Source organism: Schistocerca gregaria, chromosome 3 (genome assembly GCF_023897955.1).
Source record: "Schistocerca gregaria isolate iqSchGreg1 chromosome 3, iqSchGreg1.2, whole genome shotgun sequence".
Classification (NCBI taxonomy): domain Eukaryota; kingdom Metazoa; phylum Arthropoda; class Insecta; order Orthoptera; family Acrididae; genus Schistocerca; species Schistocerca gregaria.
Window position 1 is genome coordinate 840087150 of NC_064922.1, and position 22646 is coordinate 840109795.

The window sequence follows — 22646 nt, forward strand, 5'->3', positions numbered from 1 at the left end:
CCCGAGCGGGAAGGCGTACCGGTCCCTGGCACGAATCCGCCTGGCGTATTTGTGTTGAGGTACGGTGTGCCGGCCACCCTATGTATGGTTTTTAAGGCGGTTTCACATTTGCCACCGCGAATGCGGGCTAGTTCCCCTTATTCCGCCCCAGTTACAATATGTCAGCGACTGCTGCACAAACACTGTCTCCACGTACACGTACACGATAGTTACTCTACCACGCAAACGTAAGTACACCCGTCTGGTATGAGATGTTCCCAGGAGGGGTCCACTGGGGGCCTAACAGCAAAATAACCCTGTATTCGGTGTGGGGCGGCGGTGGGGTGAGTGGACTGCTGTAGCCTGTTGTGGGGTTGTCAAGCACTGAGGGCTACGGCGGAGACGAAGCCCCTACATCGTTTCTAGGTCCCCAGTTCAATATCCAATACACACACACACAATACGTTCATAAATAAAGTTTCTCTTACTCCATTGCAAATCGATTCTTAATTTAAAAATGACCCTTAAAGAATGGTTCAGGGAGGCAAGTAAAGGAACTGGAAATGAAGTGGTCTTGAGGAAAATTGATGCTACATACAGGAGAATTAAGACTTATTACAGAGAATAAAAAGCCATGACATGCGTATGGAATCTGTCTGTTAAGTAAAAAAGAATGACCAGATTGGCAGCAGGTGGTACGACAGAGAAGACATGTCCCAATGCTTGACCAAAGAGGCGGAGGCAGATGTGGAACAAACAGGTGCTGCGATAATACGCTGTGTGTCTCATGAAGCACTTCATAATTTGAAGTCAAAGCATCTCGATATTTATAAAAGTGTCACAAAGTCTCATGAGAAGGCTCTAGAGACAGTTCTGGATCAGAAAATTTCCATCGTACGATAGTACAAGGTCGGCCAAGAGTAACTGTAAAACAAAATCCACCGATGCCTGCTAGACAACGGTCTGTGTAGCTTTAACGCTGTGCAGGATGTGGCAATGAATCAAACTATGTATCGGAGGCTTAGAGGAGTTGGTGTGTATGCCAAATATCCAGCGATGTGTGGCCCGCTCAGGACTGGGCCATGAATGTGGGAAGGGATGTACTCTTCGCGTATGAACACTGATTCAGCTTGTGTTACACTTTCCCATCTTCCAGTTTCATGTTACACATACTCAGGAAGTACGTGCATGGCAGGATATTCTTTGTACTGTCGTTAGTAACTCCCTTTCCTGTTCCAGTGTTCCACCTGCAAATGGTGCCAAGGGAAAAGATTTTTGTATACCTCATGACGAGTCCTAAGCTCTCTTATTTTGTCCTTGTAGACTTTGGAAGCGGTAGAATCGTTCTTCAGTCTGTTGCAAATTCTAGTTGTATAGACTTCCTCAGTAGCGTTTCGGGAAAAGATGGTCTTTTTTTGCCTCCCAGGATATTTATCTAAGCTCATGAACAATTTTCGTCTCTCTCGTATTGGTTGAACCATCCAATAACAAATCTACAGGCAAGCCTCTGAATTACTTCGGTGTCTGCCTTTAAATCGACCTGCAGGGCATCACCAACATTCGAGCAGTACTCAAGAATGGGTCGCAATGGTGTTCTGTGCGTGATCTTATTTATAGTTATGCCACACTTACCCAGAACTCTCCCAGTAAACTGTAGTCGGCCTTTTATCTTCCCAACAAGTGACCTTATGTGCTCCTTCCATTCCAGTTTGTTTCGTAACGTTACTTCTAGATATTTAATCGAAGTGACTTATAATACCGTATTCGAACATTAAAGGAAATTCATTCTAGCCATCCATATTGACTTACATTTGTCCATCTTTAGAACTAGGTGTAGTGCATTGCACCAAATAGAAATTCTTGGGTGCATTCATTCTTGCTGTGCTGGATGGCGGAGCAACAATCGATATGTAAGTGATAAATATCAGAAGAATCGTGAGCTCTAAGTTCTTTTCAGTTTATTTTGTAGGCTACCGGTTTCAGCCATAAAATAGGGCATCATCAAGCCCTCTATTCTAGATGGTGACTGAATTCTTCAATGACAAAACTTATGTACGTCATAAATGGAAAAAAGCAATCTTAGTGCCGGCTAATGTACGCACGACTGTAGCGCACGTCGACAGCCGGAACACAACTCTAAACTAAATAAAGATTTTGCTCAAGTCTTCCTAAATATCGCTACAGTCACGCAAGGAAGACACTATTCCGTATACAGCATTGTCATCTGGAAATAGTCTCAGAGTGGCGCCTACCCTATACAACGGATAGTTTGTCTACAATGAATACAAGAGCGATCCTACAGGGTGTTTCAAAAATGACCGGTATATTTGAAACGGCAATACAAACTAAACGAGCGGCGATAGAAATACACCGTTTGTTGCAGTATGCTTGGGACAACAGTACATTTTCAGGCAGACAAACTTTCGAAATTACAGTAGTTACAATTGTCAACAACAGATGGCGCTGAGGTCTGGGAAACTCTATAGTACGATATTTTCCACATATCCACCATGCGTAGCAATAATACGGCGTAGTCTCTGAATTAAATTACCCGAAACCTATGACAACGCGTCTGGCGGAATGGCTTCACATGCAGATGAGATGTACTGCTTCAGCTGTTCAATTGTTTCTGGATTCTGGCGGTACACCTGGTCTTTCAAGTGTCCCCACAGAAAGAAGTCACAGGGGTTCATGTCTGGCGAATAGGGAGGCCAATCCAAGCCGCCTCCTGTATGTTTCGGATAGCCCAAAGCAATCACTTGATCATCGAAATATTCATTCAGGAAATTAAAGACGTCGGCCCTGCGATGTGGCCGGGCACCATCTTGCATAAACCATGAGGTGTTCGCAGTGTCGTCTATGGCAGTTTGTACCGCCACAAATTCACGAAGAATGTCCAGATAGCGTGATGCAGTAATCGTATCGGATCTGAAAAATGGGCCATTGATTCCTTTGGAAGAAATGGCGGCCGAGACCAGTACTTTTTGAGGTTGCAGGGACGATGGGACTGCAAGATGGGGCTTTTCGGTTCCCCATATGTGCCAGTTCTGTTTATTGATGAAGCCGTCCAGATAAAAATAAGCTTCGTCAGTAAACCAAATGCTGCCCACATGCATATCGCCATCATCAATCCTGTGCACTATATCGTTAGCGAATGTCTCTCGTGCAGCAATGGTAGCGGCGCTGAGGGGTTGCCGCGTTTGAATTTTGTATGGATAGAGGTGTAAACTCTGGCGCATGAGATGATACATGGACGTTGGCGTCATGGACCGCAGCTGCAACACGGCGAACAGAAACCCGAGGCCGCTGTTGGATCACCTGCTGCACTAGCTGCGCATTGCCCTCTGCGGTTGCCGTACGCGGTTGCCCTACCTTTCCAGCACGTTCATCCCTCACGTTCCCAGTCCGTTGAAATTTTTCAAACAGATCCTTTATTGTATCGCTTTTCGGTCCTTTGGTTACATTAAACCTCCGTTGAAAATTTCGTCTTGTTGCAACAACACTGTGTTCTAGGCGGTGGAATTCCAACACCAGAAAAATCCTCTGTTCTAAGGAATAAAACATGTTGTCCACAGCACACTTACACGAACAGCACACGCTTACAGCAGAAAGACGACGTACAGAATGGCGCACTCATAGACTGCTTTGTCTTCTATATCTTTCACATCACTTGCAGTGCCATCTGTTGTTGAAAATTGTAACTACTGTAATTTCGAAAGTTTGTCCGCCTGAAAATGTACTGTTGTCCCAAGCATATTGCAACAAACGGTGTATTTCTATCGCTGTTCGTTTATTTTTTATTGCCGTTTCAAATATACCGGTCATTTTTTAAACACCCTGTAGCACACTTGCCTGAGGCACTCCGGTCGTTACGTTTGACTCTAATGAACACTCGCCATCCAGGACAACGTAGTGTGCTCAATTATTCGAAACGTGTTCGAATTGGCCACTTATTTCAGAACGTGTGCCGTATGCTAGAATCTTTGTCAACAGTTTGCAATGTGGCACAATGTCGAAAGCTGCCGGCCGGGGTGGCCAAACGGTTCTAGGCGCTACAGTCTGGAACCGTGTGACCGCTTCGGTCGCGGGTTCAAATCCTGCCTCGGGCATGGATGTGTGTGATGTCCTTAGGTTAGTTAGGTTTAAGTAGTTCTAAGTTCTAGGGACTGATGACCTCAGAAGTTAAGTCCCATAGTGCTAAGAGCCATTTGAACCATTTTTTGTCGATAGTTTTGGGAAATCTAGGAGTATAGAACCTGTCTGTGCGCCTTCAACCATTGTTCACAGGATATCGTTTGTGTTAAGGGTGAGATCTGTTTAAGTGAGCGACGACTATTTCTAGATGTATGTTGATTTATCGACAGGAGATTATCTCTCTCTAAGGAAAAAATTATAATCTAGCTTACTGCTGATCTACATTAAGGATGTTGGTCTACAACTTTGTGCTTCCATTCTTTTTCCTTTCTTTGCATATTCAATTGAATGGAAAGTGATTGCTTGTACAGTGCAGGAAGATCTTGGGGAAAGTTCAAAATGGTTCAAATGGCTCTGAGCACTATGGGAGTTAACTTCTGAGGTTATCAGCCCCTAGAACTTAAAACTACTTAAAGCTAACTAACCTAAGGACATCACACACATGCCCGAGGCAGGATTTGAACCCGCGATCGTAGCGGTCGCGCGGTTCCAGACTTTGGGAAGGTGATCGAGTTGGTGAAGGTAGGCTTCTTATTTGCAGAGATACTACATTGGGTGTATGTAAGGAGTTTTACGTCTTCTTTGGAGGTCACAGAAATACTGTTAACGCCAAAAGATGCATAAACCACGTACTGCAATCAGAAGTTGTGAGACTTTGCAGAGCTGCAAATGGCCCAGAGTCCCTCGTCGTGGACAAATAATGCTCGTTCACATCAACTATTTGTTGAGTGAATTTCTCATGCACAAACAAAAGCACCAAGCACACTATCCATCGAACTCTGTGGATCTGAAGCCTATACATCATATCTGTTCCATGAGTCTGACACCAACGGTCACATGTCAACCAGTTGCGGCGATAACACACACTTCTACCATCACTCACACCAATGGCCAGTACAATGTCTGACTTCAATGCATCAATCTTAACTATTAAAATAATTCACTAACGAGTCGAAAATAATTGATGAACCAGATGTGTGTAGCGCCTTATTTTTAGCCTAATGTTTTAGCTTAGCAAAACCAATAGCCCCTAGAAATTGCACAATAGATTTTTGTCCGAATTTTCATAGCTAAACGAAGAACGGGAAATAAAAAAAAAATTGAGCATCATATTGACAAACGTGAGATCTAGTTGTGCTGAAAAGATTTAATTGCTTGAATGGTAAATGAGAAAAATTTAATTAGTGATTTGAGAAAAACATGTTGTCTGAAGTTTCAAACGAAGAGTAGGAAATTGACAAATTAAGTATGAAATATATCAGCGTGAGGTTTACTTAAAAAAAAGTTTAATTGCTTGAAAGTAATAAGGGAAATTAGTGATACGAGGGAAAATTGAAATACCTCATGAACAGCTGCTATTAGCTATGTAGATAAAGTGTCAAAAATATCAAATCACAGCTGGAATTGAAACTTCTCTGCTTTCTCTCGATCTATATACTCTTAATAACAATACAAAGGGGAATAAAATGGAAACGAGGCAGATGAGAAAAGAGTAAGTAAACAGTCTATTATTTCGGAAGGCCGGCCGCGGTGGTCTCGCGGTTCTAGGCGCGCAGTCCGGAACCGTGCGACTGCTACGGTCGCAGGTTTGAATCCTGCCTCGGGCATGGCTGTGTGTGATGTCCTTAGGTTAGTTAGGTTTAAGTAGTTCTAAGTTCTAGGGGACTAATGACCACAGCAGTTGAGTCCCATAGTGCTCAGAGCCATTTGAACCATTTTTTATTTCGAAAGCAGCCGCCATTACTGACAATACGTGGATTCCACTGTGAGGCAAGACGGTCAATGCCTTCATTGAAAAATGTTTGCGGTTGGCTACGGAACCTTGATTGTTCCTAGGCATGCACCTCTTCATCCGAAACAAATCGAGGCCGCGAATGTCTTTTGTCAGGACTCCAAAAATCTGGAAATCGCGTGGGGACAACTCGGGACTGCATAAACTAAGTATAAGGATTTCGGCGGCCGAAGTGGCCGAGCGGTTCTAGGCACTACAGTCTGGAACCGCGCGATCTCTACGGTCGCAGGCTCGAATCCTGCCTCGGGCATGGATGTGTGTGATGTCCTTAGGTTAGTTAGGTTTAAGTAGTTCTAAGTTCTAGGGGACTGATAATATCAGATGTTAAGTCCCATTAAATTTACTATCACCTGAAGATTGTGGAGTTGAAGTGCTTTGGAACTTGGGTGAATTTCTTATGGGTACCGTCAGTTCATCTTGAGTGTAAATGAAGGTAACATAGTGCGTATAAAAACGCGAAGGACTCCATTACTGCGCCGTACATTACTGATGATAAATCACCGGAAACGGTAACAACCGTCAAACACCAAGGCGTAACCATCTGTTTTGAGTCCTAATGGAATGGTCACATACATATTGCTGTAGGAAAATCAGATGAATGGCTGAGATTCACTGGAAGAAGGAAACCTGCACCTCAGTTGATTGATTAGCTTAAAAGCTCATGAATCTCAGAGGCAGTGTTCATTTGGCACACAAACTGCGCCTCACGCCTGACAATCATACTGCTTACAAGCAAAAGTGGAGAAACGCAAAACTCTGGTATAGCCAAACATTAACCGTCAGCGGACACAGACAGAAGTGGAACAGACTCAGTCCAGCCAGAAATGGAAAATTCAGTTGTGGCCATTTGTTAACCTTCCAGAGACACTGATCAGCTGTGTCTTACGGGAAAATCCTATGTGGTGCTGGTATAGGCAAAGTAAAAGCTTTAGTTGATCCCATTGTCCCAGTCGAGGAACTGAAAAGGTACTTTACATTACCTACAACTAGAACTGAAGGGGCCGCTAACAAAACAGAGACTTATTGGTTACTTCATGGAGATAAACTAAATTCTGTCCTAAAAATTTCACCGGCAATACCGTCAAAAAATCTACCATGGGTGTCAGATCAGCATCTGGTGGACACGATGACATCACAGCTCGTATGATGAATGTTATTACTGACCCACAACTGCCTATATAACAGTTATTTCCAACCACTTCTTAAGCACAAGTGTTTTGCCTGAGGAGTGTAAACGGGGACTTGTTAAGCCACTGCCTAAACAGATCGTTTCCATGGAACCGTCTGATTACCGACTTATTTGCGTTCTTCTGCGACTATCCAAGAAGTTAGAATATGTAGTCCACTACCAACTGACCAGCTGCTTAACTACGAACAAACTACTTGACGAATAACAACCAGGTATCCGCAAACATCACTGCATATCATCTGCTTTCATAAAAACAACAGACGGCCTGAAGCTCCCCACTGGTGGATAAGAGGCGACTATCATGTGCTTCTTAAACTTTAGCAAAGGCTTTGATTTTGTCAACTTCGATATTTTACTAGCCAAACTCAGAAGCCTAAATTTCTCTCCAAGTGCAGTGCAGTGGTTTTGTTCGTACCTAACGTTTCGCATGGAATGCATCATGTCCGGTATCATAAAGTCACAAAGGCCCCAGGCAGTGTCAGACGTCCCGCATGGTTCGGTATTACTCTTATCATTGTATATTAATGATCTGTTATTAGTGTTGTTCTACTGTAAATACCCAATGTATGCTATAATCTCCAGTTGTGTCTAAGTAAAAAACCAATAAAATTGAGGATGTCTGTCGAGGATTTCAATACAGACCTGTGTTTACTATCAACCTGGGCACAGGATATGGGGTTAAAGTTCAACCCATTGAAAACACGAAAGGTCCTGAATGGTCTTTCTAGGTTCATTAGCCTGAAATATCGGAAAATCCCACCATATTTAATGCTCAATGGAACAAACACCAACTTCTCTCCTTCAGCAAAAAAAATGGTTCAAATGGCTCTGAGCACTATGGGACTCAACTGCTGTGGTCATCAGTCCCCTAGAACTTAGAACTAATTAAACCTAACTAACCTAAAGACATCACACACATCCATGCCCGAGGCAGGATTCGAACCTGCAACCGTAGCAGTTGAACGGTTCCGGACTGCGGGCCTAGAACCGCGAGACCACCGCGGCCGGCCTTCATCAAAGAACCGAGTGGAAAACTAAATGAGGCTGAACGCATAGCACCAGCGGCTTTCCAATGCCGTACGAAAATATAAAAAGCTATTCCCTCTTGACTGAGAAAGAAACTTGTACAAACACTTATACTTCCAGCTACTAGTTACAGCGATGGCTTTTCTCAGGAAAACTCACGGCATCTGGAAGTGGTGATGAACGCCTGCGTTCGATGTGCACCACTGGCCTTTAAAATTGCTACGCCAAGAAGAAATGCAGATGATAAACGGGTAACCATTGGACGAATATATTATACTAGAACTGACATGTGATTACATTTTCACACAATTTGGGCGCTTAGATCCTGAGAAATCAGTACCCAGAACATTTATCTCTGGCCGTAATAACGACCTTGATACGCCTGGGCATTGAGTCAAACAGAGCTTGGATGGTGTGTACAAGTATAGCTGCCCGTACAGCTTCAACACGATACCACAGTTCATCAAGAGTACTGACTGGCGTACTGTGACGAGCCAGTTGCTCGGCCACCATTGACCAGACGTTTTCAGTTGGTGAGAGATCATGAGAATGTGCTGGCCAGGGCAACAGTCGAACATTTTCTGTATCCAGAAAGGCCTGTACAGGACCTGCAACATGCGGTCGTGCATTATCCTGCTGAAATGTAGGGTTTCGAAGCGATCGAATGAAGGGTAGAGCCATGGGTCGTAACACATCTGAAATTTAACGTCCACTGTTCAAAGTGCCGTCAATACGAACAAGAGGTGACCGAGACGTGTAACCAATGCACCGCATACCATCACGCCGGGTGATACGCCAGTATGGCGATGACGAATACGCGCTTCCAATGTGTGCACACCGCGAAGTCCCCAAACACAAATGCGACCATCATGATGCTGTAAACAGAACCTGTATTTATCCGAAAAAATGACGTTTTGCCGTTCGTGCATCCAGGTTCGTCGTCGAGTACACCATCGCAGGCGCTCCTGTCTGTGATGCAGCGTCAGGGGTGTCCGCATCCATGGTCTCCGAGCTGATAGTCCATGCTGCTGAAAACGTCGTCGAACTGTTCGTGCAGATGGTTGTTGTCTTGCTAACGTCCGCATCTGTTGACTCAGGGATCGACATGTCGCTGCACGATCCATTACAGCCATGCGGATAAAATGCCTGTCATCGCGACTGCTAGTTATACGAGACCGTTGGGATCCAGCACAGCGTACCGTATTACCCTCCTGAACCCATCGATTCCATATTCTGCTAACAGTCATTGGATCTCGACCAACGCGAGCAGCAATGCCGCGATTCGATAAACCGCAACCGCGATATGCTACAATCCGACTTTTATCAAAGTCGGATACGTGATGGTGCGCATTTCTCCTCCTTACACGAGGCATCACAACAACGTTTCACCAGGCAACGCCGGTCAACTGCTGTTTGTGTGTGAGAAATCGGTTAGAAACTGTCCTCATGTCAGCAGGTTGTAGGTGTCGCCACCGTCGCCAACCGTATGTGAATGCTCTGAAAAGCTAATCATTTGCATATCACACCATCCTGTTCCTATCGGTTTAAATTTCGCGTCTGTAGCACGTCATCTTCGTGGTGTAGCAATTTTATTGGCCAGTAGTGTATCTGTAACGTTCGACTCTTTTATCAACGTCACAGACATAATTCACCATTTTGTACACAGCCGTCCTGGCTACGTGCAGATAAGCACTGAAATTTCCATACACTCTGTCTCCGCTACAGTCTTATCAACGTGTGCTGCCCGTCGTATCTCTCCTCGAACTTAACGCTCTTGTCTAGGCAACGTGGCAGTAACACTCGTTCCGATAAGAACAAAATTCATTCTGTCCCACGTCATCGGTCAACCTAGTTTGTGAAATCCTTTTCAGGATCAGGAATCCGACCCTGGAATACTTCCGTCATTATATCAGAAAACTGTATAACAGCTCCAGCTTCAAGAGACAGTTAATGACATATGTACTAAAGGAGCAATAATGTCTTCCTTAGTCGCTGTACGCACTCTTTACCCCATTATATACTTCTTTCCTATTAGATCTTCCTCATTTCGAAATGCTCTTAGCTGGAGTAGTCTGCCTAAATTGATCTCCCCCAGAACTCACTACGTAAGAAAAGATCACTTTCATATACTGTTAGTACATACCGTATGTGCCGCTTCTATTATTATTATTAGCTGCAGCAGTAGTTAGTCTTAACTTTATTAATTTTTATTCAGTACATTGACTCTATATACGTAGTTTCAAATAATTTTAGTTCAACAGCAGCAGTACTATTTCATTACTGTTTGTCATATGAAATTTATTGTTATTTCTTAGGTAACTAAGATTTTTTAAAAAATACTCTGTGTGAAATCCTGTTCCGATGTAAGAAAGAGGTAGAACATCCTAATGAGAATTGTTAATGGGTTAATAGTTCGTCTACTAAAGTAATGACTTAAAAACAGCCGTTAATAAATTCATGAACCCTGCTCATCAGTCTAGAACCCTTACGAGGTTGGTTTAATAGAAGAGATAGAGAAGATCCAACGAAGAGCGGCGCATTTCATCGGTGCGAGAGCGTTACGGAAATGTTCAACAAATTCCAGCAGCAGACATAAAAAGAGAAGCGTTGTGGATCACGGAGAGATTTCCTGTTGAAATTACGAGCCCGTAAGCTTCAATAAGGGTCGGGCCTTATACACTGCTTCCTCCCAGACAACAAGAAAGTCAAGAGACTTAGGTCATCTCACGAATCATTCGCGAAAGAAACTGGAATGGCGAAAGAACGTAGTGGTGGCAGAAGTAACGCTGAGCTGTACACAGTACGATAGCATGCGGAATATAGATGTAGATGTAGATACCATCGCAAACAAATTTAAAAAAGGACGAATTCCTGAACCACCCCATAAAGGAAAAAACGGGCACTTACTATTTCCAGTTTCACTTCCCCCTAAACATATCCCTGAACTTAAAACCAAGGCGACTGGGAAGAAACATAACAGGAGAAAGGCCTCCAGTACATAACCTGTAATCTTCAACTCTCTCCCTCTTACTCCTCCATTACGTACCAGAAGATTGTGGTATCGCCGGCCGGAGTGGCCGTGTGGTTCTAGGTGCTACAGTCCGGAACCGCGTGACAGCTACGGTCGCAGTTTCGAATGCTGCCTCGGGCATGGATATGTGTGATGTCCTTAGGTTAGTTAGGTTTAAGTAGTTCTAAGTTCTAGGGGACTGATGACCTCAGAAGTTAAGTCCCATAGCGCTCAGAGCCATTTGAACCATTTGAACTGTGGCATCCAAATTGATCAATCTGTTGAAGACAGCTAACGCCAATGATTAGCGAGCGCTCCGTCCGGCAAACTATCTCAGTTGGCTCTACAAGATGAGCGTTATTGACCCACCAACTTGTTCGTGAGCTCACAATCGGAAGGTGGTGTCAGTCGTAAATTGCTTTCGCGTGAGTGGTAATGACGTTCATAAAATAATTTTGTGTAGGAGGCAAAGCAACTTAAAAACCAATTTCCCACCAATATTGCCAGTAGCCTTACGTCAGGAAACGCTAACCTTTTAAGCTATTTGTAATTCAGGTTGAAACGTTCGTTTCGTCCATTACTCGGAGATTCCGTAGCGTCTCGTGAAACCACACACACAGCCGTGGCCAGAATCCACTGCACTCTTGGTTCTGTGCGGCGATGTATTCCTCCCTCGATCAATTGGAGATGTCTGTTAGTGGACGTAGATTAGCTCTCTGCATTGCTACTTATCTTAATTCAGTATACAGAAGACTCGCCAGACTCGCTTTGACATGCGAGGCAGGTTTACACTTGTCACCTCTCCAAACTGATAATTAAACCCTGTAACAATCAAACTACTTTCACAAAGATTATGTGATTCGAACACGGGGTTTCAATATGTTCACCGCTAACAGCTCATACACAGCCTCCAATCGGTCGCTACAACCTCCGTTGATAATCTCAACACTACAAAACAGCAATCCAATTCTACGTCAATAAACGAAAAAGTCTCACAAAAACATCACACTCAAATTTACACGGCATCAATTTATTGACATCAAGTCCACCATTTTCATTAAACATCTTTTTTAGCTAGCTAATGTCAATGCACTCTGCTCCTGGGCCCCTTCTGACCGCAGAAGTCGACACACTAATCCGTAAGGTACTCGCTGAGAGAACCAGTAAAGTAGTCTGCCTATCGGAATTCGATGCCTGCGCACGGAAATGCACTTTCCAGTGCTTTGTAAGCTTTCGGGATTGGAAAAGTAATCTCGTTAGTCGCGGAGGGATCACTATCACCCGACTTCCGAAATTATAACCACTTTACACTGTTGTGACAAAAGTCATAGGATACCACCTCATATTGTGTGGGACCTCCTTTTTCCCGGTGTAGTGCAGCAACTCGACGTGGCATTGACTCAGCAAGTCGTTGGAAGTCCCCTTCAGAAATACTGAATCATGCTGACTGACTCTATAGTCGTCCATAATTGCGAAAGTGTTGCCGGTGCAGGATTTTGTACACGAACTAACCTCTCCATTATGTCTCATAAATGATCGACGGGATGCGTAATGGGTGACCACTGTGACAAAATCATTCGCTCGAATTATTTAAAATGTTCTTTAAACCAATAGCGAGCAATTGTCGCCCATCGACATGGTGCATAGTCATCCGTAAAAATTCCATCTTCGCTTGGGAATGTGAGGTCCATGAATGGCTAAAGATTGTCGCTAAGTAGCCGAACATAACCATTTCCAGTCGTTGATCGGTTCCGTGTAATGTAAACACAGCCCACACCATTATGCAACCACCACCAGCTAGCACAGTGCCTTGTTGACAACTTGGGTCCACGGGGACGTTGGCTCTGCGTCACTCTCGAACCCTACCAACAGCTCTTACCAACTGCAATCTGGACTCTCCTGCCAGACCACTGTTTTCCATTCGTCTAGGGTCCTACCGATATTATGAGAAGCCCAGGAGAGGCGCTGTAGGCACTTTCGAGCTGTTAGCAAAGGCACTCGGGCCGGTCGTCGACTGCCATAGCCCATTAACACCAAGTTTCGTTTCACTGTCCTAACGGGTACGTTCCCCGTACGCCCTACATTGATTTTTGCGCTTATTTCAGACAGTGTTCCTTGTCTGTCAGCACTGACAGCTCCACGCAAACCCAGCTGTTTTCGGTCGTTAAGCGAAGGCCGTCGACCAGTGCGTTGTCTGTGGTGTAAGATAATGCCTGAAATGTATTCTCGGCACACTCTTGACACTTTGGACCTCGGAATACCGAACTCCTCAACTATTTCCGAAATTGAATGTCCCATGGATCTAACTCCAACTAGCATTTCGCTTTCGAAGTCTGTTAAAGTCCATCGTGCCCCATAGTCACGTCGGACACCTTTTCACGTTAATCACCTGAGTGAAAACGACAGCTCTGCCGATGCACCGCCCTTTTATGCGTTTTGTACGTGATACTACCGCCATCCGTATATGTGCATAGAGCTATCCCATGACTTTTATCATCCCAGAGTGAAACATAAGTTCCATTGCAGAGGTAACAAGCTTTGCCACTTGAACCTCAAGACGGCTTCCGGCCGACTCTCCAATTTTGCGAGCTCCAATCACACTTCACGAAATTACATTCAGGCTTTTCGCCAAGGTGCTGCTTCTTGCGAGGACGTTTAAAGGTTGGTTGGTTGGTTAAAAAGGGGGGGGGGGAGGTACCAAACTGCGAGGTCATCGGTCCCTTGTTCCCAGTAGGACAAATACCCAAGGGAAAGAAAAACACAAAGAAGACGTACGGCACAATAACAGGAGAAAGAAGAACCAGAAGAACGACAGAAGGACAACAAACACTACAAAGGACACAAGAGGATAATAAAACCACAGAGAGACGCAAGAAACAGGGAGAAGAGATTAAAAACAAGAAAGTAGATTACCATGGCTGGCTGACCATGAGAATAAAAAAGGAGAAGCCAGCCACTCTGCATCACATTAAAACCTGCATCCTTAAAGTCCAAGGGTGAAGGAAACAGGGGGAAGAAGGACATGCGCTAAAACTCAGATCAAATGATAAAACCCATCCTCACGAATAAAACGTAAAACTAAAGCTGCTGTTGAGGCATTGTCACCCAACACCGAAGGTAGGGTGGTCGGAAAGTTCAAAGTCCGCCGCAAAGCGGCTAAAAGTGGGCCGTCCAGCAAGAGGTGAACGACTGTTATTTGGGAGCCACAGCGACACTGAGGTGGGTCCTCGTGGCAGAGGACGTAACCATGTGTGAGCCACGTATTGCCAATGCGGTGTCGACCGAGGACAACTGATTCCCTGCGAGAAACCCACAGGGAAGACTTCGACACATTCGCAGTCTCCTTAATGACACGCAGTTTATTGTGCATACTGTTATGCCACTCCGTCTCCCAAAGCCGAAAAACCTTGCGGCGTAAGACAGAACACAGGTCAGTGGTTTTCGCATAGCCTTTTTGGCCAGCCTGTGAGCAAGTTCGTTGCCTGGGATTCCGACGTGTCCCGTGGTCCACACAAACACCACTGAGCGACTAGACCCTTTCAGGGCAGTGACGGACTCCTGGATGTTTGCTACCATAGGATGGCGAGGTTAGGACTGGTCGATAGCTTATAAACTGCTCAAGGAGTCAGAAAAGAGAATAAACGACGCATCAGAACAGTAACGGATGTACTGTAGTGCACGAGATATGGCCAAAAGCTCTGCAACGAATACACTGGAATGCTGTTCAATATGGTCTCTGTGGACATAGGCGATACCAACATTACCATCAGCCACCGAGCCGTCGGTGTCAACAACTCCAGAGCTCCGGGAACACGTCAAGAATCGAGAGGAAGTGACAGCGGAGAGCGGCGGGGTTAACGGAGTCCTTAGGGCCATGCAAAAGGTCCAGACAAAGCCTCGACCGAGGTGTACACAGTGGATGTGTACTTGAATGGACCTCAAGTAGAGGTGGTAAAGGGAAGGACTCCAGTTCGAAGAGAAGGGATCGCACGCGAACCTCAATCGTGAGCCGTGACCTGGACCGCCGATGCGGGAGATGAACTGCCGCGAGGGGGAAAAGGAGACGGCAATACGGATGCTCAGGAGAACTAAGAATGTGTGGCGAGCAGTTGCGCAAGCCGGCTCCGGAATGGAGGGACTGCCTATAAAAACTGTAAACACTCGTATACTGCTAGACTTAGAGCCTACATTTTCGTAAATACATAAATTTATTTATTATTAGATATTCTGTATATCAACAAGCTAGCACCCTGCCTATTTGTCTTAGAGCAAGAACTGAAAGGGGAACGATGCATGTTCACACTTTGCGATAACCACTTTGCTAACAATGGTAACTGCATATACATAACACAACAGAAGGTGTTCGATGGGTTTGTCATTCGGTTTTGTCACCTATCGGGTTTGTCCAAAACAGTCCATATCGACTTCTCTGTATTCTCGTGTATGCTAATGCCAGCGACTTAGCAGTCGCAGTATCAAAATTGAGTGGCGAAGCTTAACGTTGCAGTTTTTGTTGATAGCGCCGAGCGCCGATTACATTAGCGTTTCCCCTCACACGTCTCCGCCCACCACAAACATCAGTCTTATCATTTAGATTCTTGTTCATCAGTTTCAGCAACTGCCGAAGAATGCCAATGTGAAAAAATAGCACAGCGTTACTTCTTCACTTAGGAAATCTTGTTATTTCATTCACACTGAAATTCCCCCAGTGCAATCGGACTTCTTTTGCGCTACATATACGTGCTTTACATAGTGAAGGAGAAATATTGCCCGTGATGTAAGCTCAAAAAGTAGTAAGACTCCTTCACACAATGAAAGTAAAATTATGTTCTACTACAATTTCAAAAGAACAGCTTCGAATAATTACTAAAAATTGTGAAAAAATATAATATGAAATAAAAATATCGGCACTCCAAACAGCCTTTCTGATATAGAAGTATCGATGTATTAATGGTAAAAGGTTATCAATGTGTATCAATGTAATCTAGGAAAACTATCGATACGAGGGTCACTCCATAAGAAATACACACTATTTTTTGTAAAAATGCCGTTTTAATTCTGCATTTGTGAAAGTTTTTGTGTGTGTAGATACATCCTTCTTGCTTGTTTTCAAACTTATTTCAACCTGTTTCCGTGAGTGGCGCTGTCACAGCATGTCTTCAAGATGGCTGCTACACTTGACGTTAGTCAGAAGCAACGTGCTGTCATAGAATTCCTATGCTGTGAATACCAGACAGTGGCAAACATCCACAAGAGGTTGAAAAAAGTGTATAGAGATGCTGCTGTCGATTGCAGTACAGTTAGTCGGCGGGCAAGCAGGTTACGTGGTGAAAGCGGGCATGGCAATATTGAGGCTTGTCCTCACAGTGGCGGGCATCGTATTCCACACACTACAGACAATGTGCAGAGAGTTACCGAATTGGTGACTGCTGACAGACGCATCACAGTGAACGATTTGTCTTGCTACGTTGGGATAGGGGAAGGAAGTGTTTGCAGAATATTGAAAGTGTCGACATTAAAAAAGGTTTGTACTGGGTGGGTTCCAAGGATGTTGACAGTGGCTCACAAAACTCTGATGGACAACACTGAAACACCCGCCTTACGGTCCTGACTTGGCTCCATGTGACTATCATCTCTTTGGGATACTGAATGAAAGACTCTCTTCGTGGAACAAGGTTTGAAGATGATGACTCCCTTGTGCACACTGCCAAACAGTGGCCCCAACAGGTTGGTTCAGAATTTTACCATGCTGGTGTACAGGCGCTGGTTCCAAGATGGCGTAAGGCAGTCGAGAGGGATGGAAATTATGTGGAAAAATGAAAATATTGGATTAGATTAGATTAGTTTTTCGTTCCATAGATCCATGCTGAGGAGACCCTCGTGGATGTGGAACATGTCATTCTTTTACGCTTAAATAACAATACTAATAGTATGAAAATATACAATACATCATTTGTTTCTATTAAAAAATTCGTCAATGGAGTAGAAGAGTTGGCAACTAGTAAGTCATTCAGGTTCCTTTTAAACTGATCTTTATTTGCAACTAAATTTTTTATGTTTGCTTGCAAATTATTGAAGATGAGTGTTCCTCTTTAGTGGACCCCTTTTTGAACTAAAGTAAGTGCTTTTAAGTCCTTGTGCAGATCATGTTTGTTCCTGGTATTGTATGTATGAACTGAGCAATTTGTTGGATAAAGAGATATATTATTTAGGACAAATTTCATTAAGGAGTAAATATACTGAGCATCAGTAGTTAGTATACCCAGTTCTTTGAAGAGGTTTCTGCAGGACGTCCGTGAATTTACTCCTCAAGTAATACATATTACACACTGTTGTTTAACTTGAAGAGTTACCCCAAAATGTTATACCATATGGCATTATGGAATGAAAGTAGGCAAAGTATGCAAGCTTTTTCATTTTTATGTCGCTTATGCCTTCTAACACTCGAATTGCAAATACAGATTTGTTAAGGCGTTTCTGCAGTTCTGTGGTGTGCTCCTCCCAACTGAATTTATTATCAAGTTGTAATCCCAGGAATTTAAGACTGTCAACCTCCTCTATCTGCTTTTCTTCATACTTTACGCATATGCTGGGTGGAAACCTCTTACAGGTTCTGTATTGCATATAGTGAGTCTTTTCGAAGTTTAATGTCAGTGAGTTGGATGTAACCATTTATTAATATCGATGACAATATCATTAGCAGATCTTTCTAGAACTACACTCGACATACTATTTATTGCAATACTTGTGTCATCTGCAAACAAAACGAACTATGCTTCTGGCAGTGTAACTGAGGAGAGATCATTAATGTATACAAGAAAAAGCAATGACCCTAAGATGGATCCTTGTGGGACACCACATGTAATTTCTTCCCATTCTGATGACTTAATTCACTAGTCCCTTGCACTGACACCCTTTGTTTCCTGTTAGCGAGGTATGACTTGAACCATTTTGCAGCACTGCCTGTGACACCATAGAATTCTAATTTATTTAAAACGATGTTGTGGTTCACACAATCAAATGCGTTTGACAAATCACAGAAAATACCTGCTGCTTGTAATTTGTTATTTAATGAATTAAGTACATTTTCACTGTAGGTGTAAATAGCCCTCTCGATATCAGAACCCTTCAGAAATCCAAACTGTGTTCTTGATAATTATTTGTGGTCAGATGGTTGAGAAGCTGCCTGTATATTACAGATTCTAATTTTTTTTTGAGAATGCTGGCAAAAATTAAATCGGTCTGTCGTTTGATGGTATCTCTTTATCCCCTTTCTTGAATATTTTAGCCAGTCAGGAAATGTCCCAGTTATAATTCACTGGTTACACAAGTAGCTTAGAGTTGTACTAAACTCACAAGAACATGCCTTAAATAACGTTGTTGATTTTTCAAAAAATGGATATTTCCTAAAGGATGTATTTACATATTGTAAAACTTTCAAACATGTAGAATAAAAGATGGATTAAAAAAATAGTGTGCATTTCTTTTGGAGTGACCCTCGTATGTCGATATTTTATGTATTGCCCTACTTCGGACTGAAGACAACCACAACAAAAATGCGATCTTCTCACAATCAAACAACATTAAAATGTGGTTTCTGAGTGAGAAATCCGTTGAGAAACTTTCTCTTGTATACAGACGGTAGATGATGTTACGCTAGCTACTTTGCGTTGGTACACTTCGATGTTCGTTGCGTGCCAGCTTCTTGGTTGTGCTGTTTTAAAGCAAAACATTGTAGAAAGGCAGTGTTGAGTAATTGTGCTGTGTGCTGTGGGGACCCGCCCAGTGTGCCCCAGGATGGTGGAGCCGGTGGTGCTGGTGCACGGCGGCGCCGGCGACATCCCGGACAGCCAGGACCAGCCCAAGCTGGAGGGCGTGAGGCGGGCCGCAAAGGCGGGCTACGCCGTGCTGGCGCAGGGGGGCAGTCTGCTGGACGCCGTGCAGGCCGCCGTCGAGGTCATGGAGGACGACGAGGCCTTCAACGCAGGTACCCGCACACCACAGCGCGCTCTCTCTCTTCCTCTCAAACTAGACCTTACCTACAATGCTTTTTTATTCCAGTCTCTGATCACAAATGAATTCCTTAGACGATGACCGGTTTCAGTCTGTAACGACCATCCTCAGATCTTTTTTACACCATATCCTAAAGTGATAGGGCCATAATGCCATCATCAAAACGTATAAATATAATCAGCATAGCATCGCCACATAAATTTAAAATATGTGACGATGCTTTGCTGATTATATTTATATGTTTTGACGATGCCATTATGGCTGCATCACTTTAGGGCTTGGTGTAAAAGAGATCTGAGGATGGTCGTTACAGACTGAAACCATTCATCGTCTAAAGAATTCATTTGTGATCAGAGACTGGAATAAAAGAGTATTTTACAGTATTGGATCACTGTTTATATATGCGATTATGTTGCAATTGGTGGATCGTACCTGCTTGTTTGCATGTACTTCACAATGGACACCTGTATTTGAAGGTATATTTCATGCATGATGATGCAGTGAAGAGCCAAAGAAACTGGTAAACCTGCCTAATATCGCGTAGAGCCCCAAGAGCACGCAGAAGTGCCGCAACACGACATGGCATGGACTCGACTAACGCCTGGAGGGAATGCGCATCATGAATCCTGCAAGGCTGTCCATAAATCCGGAAGAGTACGAGGGGTTTGAGATCTCTTCTGAACAGCATGCTTCGAGGAATCCCAGAAATGTTCAATAATGCTCATGGTCAGTGGAAGTGTTTACCCTCAGAACAGTGTTCCTGGAGCCACCCTGTAGCAATTCAGGACGTGTGGTGTGTCGCACTGTCCTGTTGGAATTGCCCAAGTCTGTCGGATGGACATGAAGGGGTACACGTGATCAGACAGGATGCTTACGTACGTGTCACCTGTCAGAGTGGAATCTAGACGTATCAGGGGTTCGATATCACTTCAACTGCACACTCCCCACACCATTACAGAGCCTCAACCACCTTGAACACTCCCCTGCTTACATGCTGGGTCCATTGGATTCGTGATGTAGTCTCCATATCCGTACACGTCCATCCACTCGATACAATTTGAAACGAGACTCGTCCGACCACGCAACATGTTTCCATTCATCAACAGTCCAATGTTGGTGATGACGGGCCCAGGCGAGGCGTAAGGCTTTGCATCGTGCAGTCATCAAGGGTACACGAGTGGGCCTTCGGCTCCGAAAGCCCATATCGATTATGTTTCGTTGAATGGGTCGCACGCTAAACTTGTTGATGGCTGTGCATTGACATCTGCAGGAATTTGCGGAAGCTTGCACTTCTGTTACGTTCAACGATTCTCTTCAGTCGTCCGTTGGTCCCGATCTCGCAGGATCTTTTCCGGCCGCAGCGATGTTGGAGATCTGATGCTTTACCGAATTCCTGATATTCGCGTTCCACGCTTGTGCCGACTATAATAGCACGTTGAAACTCAGTCAAATTTGATAACCTGCCATTGAAGCAGCAATAACCGATCTAACAACTGCGCCAGACACTTGCTGTCTTATACAGACGTTGCCGACCCCTGCGCCATATACTGCGTGTTTACATATCTGTGTATTTGAATACGCACTCCTACACCAGTTTCTTTGGCGCTTCAGCGTGTGAGTTCACTAGGCTTAGTCTTGCACTGCAGGTGATCACACCCTGATTCAAAGCGGTATCCAGTAACAAAGTGATTTCCCTAAATCGCTTCAGGCAAATGCCGGGATGGTCCCTTTGAAAGGGCACGGTCGACTTCCTTCTCCGTTCTTCCCTAATCCGATGGGACCGATGACCTCTCCGTTTGGTCCCCTACCCCTAAAAGAACCAACCATTAACAAAAAGAAACGGTCTATAATATACGACCAATGTTGGAGTTTCGTATGTTTACAATACATGTTGTGTGGTCGTGGTGCACAAGTTTCCTAGTGAAAAAAAAAAAAAAACAGTTCTACATCACCTGATCACGACTTTCCGGACACCCCTATATAATGTGGAATTTACCACTAGATGTCACAACAGTCAGACTCACCTGTACAAAAGAAGGCGGGGAGTGCTGTGTGGTCAGTAAAGAAAAAGTAACGGCAGAATGGGTTGCCCAGAACAGCTCAGTGACGTCGAACGTGGACTAGTAATTGCGTTTCACCTTAGTGACAAACACATCAGAGACGTCTAAACAACTCTAAAGCTGTCCAAGTCGACTGCTGGTCATGTTACTGTGATTTCTGGTTCAAATGGCTCTGAGCACTATGGGACTCAACGGCTGTGGTCATAAGTCCCCTAGAACTTAGAACTACTTAAACCTAACTAACCTAAGGACATCACACACATCCATGCCCGAGGCAGGATACGAACCTGCGATAGTAGCAGTCGCGCGGTTCCGGACTGCGCGCCTAGAACCGCGAGACCACCGCGGACGGCACTGTGATTTCTAAACGCGAAGAGCTATCTGAGCCAAACCAACATCAGGTAGACTTCTTGTACTGTCGGACAGAGACCGTCAAGCTTCGCGCAGAGGGTAGTTGTAGAAAACTGCACGGAATCAGTGGAAAGATTCACACGTGAGTTTCCGAGTACTACCAGCAGTCCAACTAGTACAGTGACTGTGAATAGTGAGTTAAAAGGAATAAGTTAAAATAGTCCAGCAGCTCCTCATAAACCACACATTTCTTTAGTCAGTGCTATACTACCCTTGAGCTGGTGTAAAGACTGACGCCACTGGACAGTGGATGACTGGAAACGAGTTACTTGTAGCGATGAATCATGTTATACCTCATGGCAATCAGATGATAGAGTATGACTTTGACGAATGCCTGCAGAACATTACCTGCCGTCGCATAGTGCCAACAGTGAAGTAAGGAGAAGTGGTGTTGTGGTGAGGTGGTATTTTTCGTGGTCAGAATGTGGTCCCTTATTGTACGAGGGGTGTTTGAAAAGTCCGTGCAAAGTTCGAGAGATGGTATCACCGGCGCGTATCGAGGTCATGTTTAGTTAGTAGCATCTTTGGAAAGAACGTACACCAAGTTTCAGCCATATTGTTCAATTTCTTTGTACCTGGCATTCGTGAGAATCAAGGAAGTCGAGTGATTGTCAAGAAATGGACGAAAAAAAATTTCGTTTGGTGATTAAACATTACTTTATGAAAGCCAAAACGCCTCAGGGGAGTAAAGGGAAGCTTGGTAAACATTACGGTGACTCTGCACCTTCGATTAGAACAGTTTATAAGTGGGTTCAAAATTTTCGGAGTGGCCATAGGGGCACAAGTGGTGCTGAACGTTCTGGACGCCCTGTGGAATTTACGACTCAAGAAATCACTGATAAGATCCTTGATATGTTGATGCATGACGGAAAAGTTAAAGTGCGTGAGATTGCTAGTGCTGTGGGCATCTTCAATGAACGAGTACATAATGTTTTGCAGAAACGTTTGGACATAACCATTTTGACATGAGAA

The 22646-nt window shown here is 44.2% G+C and overlaps 1 protein-coding gene across 2 annotated transcripts in view; it reads left to right on the forward strand.

The window, feature by feature from the left end:
* The window catches only part of LOC126355817 (isoaspartyl peptidase/L-asparaginase), a 76338-nt gene that overhangs the window by 34720 nt on the left and 18972 nt on the right, over positions 1-22646 (forward strand). For both annotated transcript variants that reach the window (XM_050006261.1, XM_050006260.1), the window contains exon 2: positions 18977-19177. In XM_050006261.1, the coding sequence (XP_049862218.1) occupies positions 18988-19177 (190 nt within the window). In that variant the 5' untranslated portion in view covers positions 18977-18987. The remainder of the gene's footprint in view (positions 1-18976; positions 19178-22646) is intronic.